The sequence below is a fragment of the Ornithodoros turicata genome, chromosome 4 (assembly GCF_037126465.1).
Source record: "Ornithodoros turicata isolate Travis chromosome 4, ASM3712646v1, whole genome shotgun sequence".
In the NCBI taxonomy this organism is placed as follows: Eukaryota; Metazoa; Arthropoda; class Arachnida; order Ixodida; family Argasidae; genus Ornithodoros; species Ornithodoros turicata.
In genome coordinates this window covers 79233013-79237606 of record NC_088204.1, presented here as the reverse complement: position 1 = coordinate 79237606, position 4594 = coordinate 79233013, and the positions used below count along the sequence as shown (strand labels likewise).

General features: G+C 52.9%; 1 protein-coding gene across 1 annotated transcript; it reads right to left on the bottom strand.

Annotated features, from left to right (window-relative positions):
* Positions 1-205: 205 nt before the first annotated feature.
* Positions 206-4095, bottom strand: LOC135393533 (uncharacterized). The gene is made up of 2 exons (XM_064623942.1): positions 3503-4095; positions 206-2971 (listed from the first exon to the last, which is right to left on the bottom strand). The coding sequence occupies exons 1-2, from the start codon at positions 4077-4079 to the stop codon at positions 600-602; spliced, it is 2949 nt and encodes a 982-aa protein (XP_064480012.1). The 5' UTR covers positions 4080-4095; the 3' UTR covers positions 206-599.
* Between the last annotated feature and the right edge of the window lie 499 nt (positions 4096-4594).

Below are 4594 nucleotides of genomic sequence, written 5' to 3'. Positions count from 1 at the left end.
CGTGGAGTATGACGATTGTCTTCGTTTGTAGGCCCGGGGATGCGAGGTTTCCATAGGGCATCTCCTGGTATTCTTGTGGCAATGCCCATGGAAACCCCGAATCTCTGGATCCCACCACTCCGGGTCCAAGCCCCGAGACTGCGGAAGAAGACATCGTACTTGACCATGCACGTCATGGTACATGTCTATGTAGAAGATGACGCGATTTTCAAGAGGTAAATAAATTTATTTGTTAGCCGATTATTCTTCCTTTGTGACGGTGTTCTGTGATCAATTCGAGTATCGGACAGTTCTTCTTTGAGAAACGGGGAAACGGGCGGGTCGCCCGACGACCCCGTTCTCCTCGGGGCCGACGTCAACCTTTAGGCGTCCCTCCCCTCCTTGGGGCAGATAAGCGAGGACGACAGCCTCATGGCCAGCCGCCAAACAGGTTCGCATCCTGTTCCCCTTTCGCTGACGGAATCGAGACCGGTCAGCAGGACGCCCTCCTTTACCGGTCGAAGCCTTAACGCTGGGGTGACGCCCGGTCCTTCTAAATCGCTCGCGTTGTTACTCGCTTCTGGCCACTCCATCATTGACTCGTGGGCTGGAGAGCTTGCTTACACGCACGCCGGCGCATCCACTTGGGGGAATACAAAGAACCCAATAGATAGCGGCGGGAGCTTTACAATAGTTGCACGAACTGTGTCCGCTGCGAGAAATGGCAAAGAACTGCCGTCCCACCTCAGGTACCTTCCGTTGAGGTAAACGTCAGAGTCTCCTATCGAGTCGGCAGTAAGTACATACCGGTGTTGAACCTCCCATCCAATCCGTGTGCCTCTCTTCTTCAGTCTGGCAACATAATTGTTGAGGTTCAGTCCAAATAGAACGATTCCCCCGGGATATTGAAGGGAGCAATGGGCGTACACCCTAAAGTAGGGGTCACTTAATGGCACTTGATTAAGTCGAAGCACCCTTTGACCAACTAGCCTTCGGAACAGAAGGGTTAACCAGTAGTCTGGATTCGGTCGTGCGCTTGTCATATCAACTAGGGGATGGTCCCCACGGACGAAGGAATCTCGCAAAACAACGTTTACTCCGAGGCGTGCCGCGACGCCCAGAGCGTCGAGATACTGAAAGCCAGACGCGAAAGTTCCAGAAGCCCCTGGCGTCCGCCCTCCTCTTGATGGCTCCAGAGACGTCAGCCAAACTGGCTTGGCTCTGGGAGTTACGTTTCGGAGTAGCACGTCCAGATCACGCAGGTTGTTAACAAACCGTTCCATAGGTACGACGTCTAAGTAGTCATCGGGCGATAGCTTTGGGCCTGGCTTCGAGTGTACGACATGATGAAGTGAGACAACATCTACAAATTTTCCGCGGCTCTTGAGGAAAGAACCGAGGAATCGAATCCCTGGACGACGTATCGTTGATACGCCCGGCCCTACTAAGGTGGAGAACTCTGGAAAGAACAGCAGCAGTTCGTGTAGCGACCCATACTCCTTGCCTAATGCGTAAGGCGTAAGGCCGCCCGTAAGGTCTGGCTCGTGACCCAATTGCCAGAGTACCTGCGTCAAGTTGTGGCGCTCTTGAAATCGAAGAAGTTCGGCAGCGTCTGCCAGGTTCCATCGAAGGACGTCGTTCTCTTCGAGACCGGGATCCACATTGTGCAAGTTGAGGCTGAACAGAAGCTTCCACCCCACGTGAGAGGTCCAGTTAGTGAGCGAGAGCCAGTCTGCTCCCGTCAGAGGAAAGCGGTCTGCCACATTACGTAAGCGGGACCGCATTACACGGACCTGCTTGTCTATTATCCCAGCCGTCGTCGATGTCCCCCTGCAATCTTCGACGAAATAGAAATGGTTCGTCTCGTACCCGCTAAACCGTAAGACAGCCGGTGCGAGAGCTTGCGCGAGAGTAAGGAAGCGACTGTCCGGCTCACCCACCAGGCGACCCCAGGCTCCTGGTTCACCGAGGATAGACGAGTCTATCGTGGCTCCCAAGAACGCCCTGTCCACTTCTCGTACCGGCTTGCGGAGCTCGATTTCGAACGTACGGACCGAACGATCCAAATCGTCGGCCAGTTCGCCCGTCAGAAGAATCAGAAGGATCGTCATGAAGACGACAAATCCCGTACACGAGATTCCGACGGCGTTCAGTTTGAACTCTCGTGGAGGCTCACCGGCTCTCCGCAATAATGCCCTCAAAGGTTGCAGAAGACGATCGAAGAACGTTTCTTTCTTCTTCGGTGCCCCCTCCTTGCCTTCTTTATCAACTTTTTCTTTCTTGTCGGCTTCCTGGACGTGTCCAGGTTCGTGCGGGGCCTCTTTGTCTGCAGGCGGTTTACAGCAGCGGCACAACCGTCGTACGAACATAAAAAATCGTCGAAGGACCACCTTTACCTTCCCTTCGTGTTTTCCTTGTTCGTCGCCTTCATGCTTTGAAACCTTACTCTTTGAACCCCTTCGCGAATGACTTTCCAACTTGTCCTGAACAGGTTGCTTGCTTGGAGACGGTGCTCTGGAGGGACCTTTTTTAGCGTCAGCCTTCGGGGAAGTTTTTCCTTTTTCCGCTTTCACATCCTTATGCGATTCCTTGCCCTTGGGGGAGCCCTTGCCTCCTTTAGGAGATTCTTTGCCATCCTTGCTATCAGATTTCTTCGGCTTCGCGTGGTCCTGTCCTTCATGCTTAGTTCCATGTTTCGTCTCTTTCTTGTCCTTGCTTGCGTCTTTCGATCCCAAGTGCTCGGCCGATCCTTTGGGCGAAGTCTTCTTCTTGACCTCTTTTCCCGCAGCGTCATGTTTGTCTGGTGTCTTCGGCGGCCCTATGGTACGAACTTCTTTATGGCCGAATTTAACTTTCTTGTCATGGTCGGCATGATCGTCGTGTTTGGGGGCTTCCTTTGGCGGGTGGGGTGTTTCCTTTTTAGGATGAGGTGCTTCCTTTTTAGGATGTGCTGCTTCCTCCGACGGCTTCTTGCTGGGCTGCGGCGAAGGTGCTGCAAATGATGTCAGACACAGTCATGTGACATGACGCTATACGTAACGCCCCCTAGAGTACAAGCCTGTTCAAGTTCGCAGCGCCCTGAAAAGGACACTTCGCGACACGTCATCCCAGTGGCTTGCGTTTGCGAAGCGAAATTGAAGCAAACGTCTATCGTACGACTGTGGCCTACTACTAGTAGGTGACTTGCGTGCGTATACGAAGAAGTACCAAGTTATTTCTTACAGGCGACATTGTACCTTGAAACGTCATGTACACTGCGAAGCCATCAGTCAAGCCACTGAAAGACGCCGGGCAACTTACAACAGAACAAGACTGCGGTGTTCTTTGAATTCTATAGAGAACGGTGGTGCCGTGACTGTGTAGGTCGTTAAGAGCGAAGCCTCAGTTGGTTTCAATACAGCGTGGATTCAGTGGACCAGTGTGCCAGAACACGACCACAAGATATGCTAGACACTTGAAGACGTTAGTATGGTAAGACCACAGGCCACAGTCCAGTAAGCAACGTCCAGGTCAAAAGCCTCACCCTTTTTCTCCCCATGCTTGTCACTTGGTTTAGGAGGCGCAGACTTGCCCTTCCCGTCGGCCGGCTTCTTTATCGATTCCGTGCTCTTCTTCCGAATCGGTTCAGCGTAAGGCTTGAGTGTCTCTGTAAGACTCTTGTAAGCCCAAGCACGCGACTCATCCCAATACTCTTCGGCCCGATCTGTCGCTTGTTCCTGAAGGTCAGCCAAGTACTGTTCGCTTTCTCGCCGCTTCGTCGCCAGGTACTCCAGTCCTTTCGTCTTTACATCCTCTAAATACTGTTCCCCTTCCTTATAAGCCTGATCCTGCAGTTCATCGAAGCGCGCTCTTCCGTCCTTGAGCAATCCGGCCAGGTACTCCTGACTGCCCGTGTAGACAGCATCGGCTAGGTCGACGAGTCGCTCCTTGCTTCGCACGTACGCGCTCTCTGCGAGTTCGGTGACGTAGTCTTTGGTGTCGCTGACGAAGTCGCTCACTCTGTCTTTCACGTTATCGACGGCTACCGAAAAGGTTTTAGTGAGCTCGTCGTACGCGGCCTCAGCCTGCCGGGGAGGCGGGTCCCGCCCGCCATCCGCCATGACTGCGGCGGGACAACAAACAGGCACGCGGGACACAAAAGACATTCTCGTCTTCTTTCATCAAAAGTGAGTGCGTTTCAAGTGCGTTTTGGAAGGGATGTATTTAACTTTACTTTTCTACACTCCCATAAAGCACACCTTTTTTTTTTCGGATGACAGAAGCCCGATAACGGAGCCTACACCGTAACAACCCCCGTCTCGTAGCTAACCGTACAAGTCTGCAATAAAAATTCCTCTATCTTCCGATCGCCACCCTAAACAACGGCGAGGCCCCTCCCTTCGTAGGATATATACAAGCTCTCTTTGCTATTCGGCCGAGCCCAATTTCCTGGTGTTCATCGATCAGAAGATAAAAAGCCCGTTGTGCCGAGCCGACTTCCCAACGTGGGCCATCTTCAATCAGCCCAACCCATTAACCCGCCGTCAAATTTCAACGAGGCCGCCATCCACCACAGTTTACTTCCGTCCTCGCCCTTCTACGAATGCAAAGGGGAAAGGGAAGACGCCTACAGCGA

Coding starts and splice junctions, on each gene's coding strand:
- LOC135393533 (XM_064623942.1), bottom strand. CDS start 4,079: ATGGCGGATGGCGGGCGGGACCCGCCTCCCCGGCAGGCTGAGGCCGCG. Junction 2,972..3,502: donor CAAGCATGGGGAGAAAAAGG/GTGAGGCTTTTG, acceptor CATCATTTGCAG/CACCTTCGCCGCAGCCCAGC.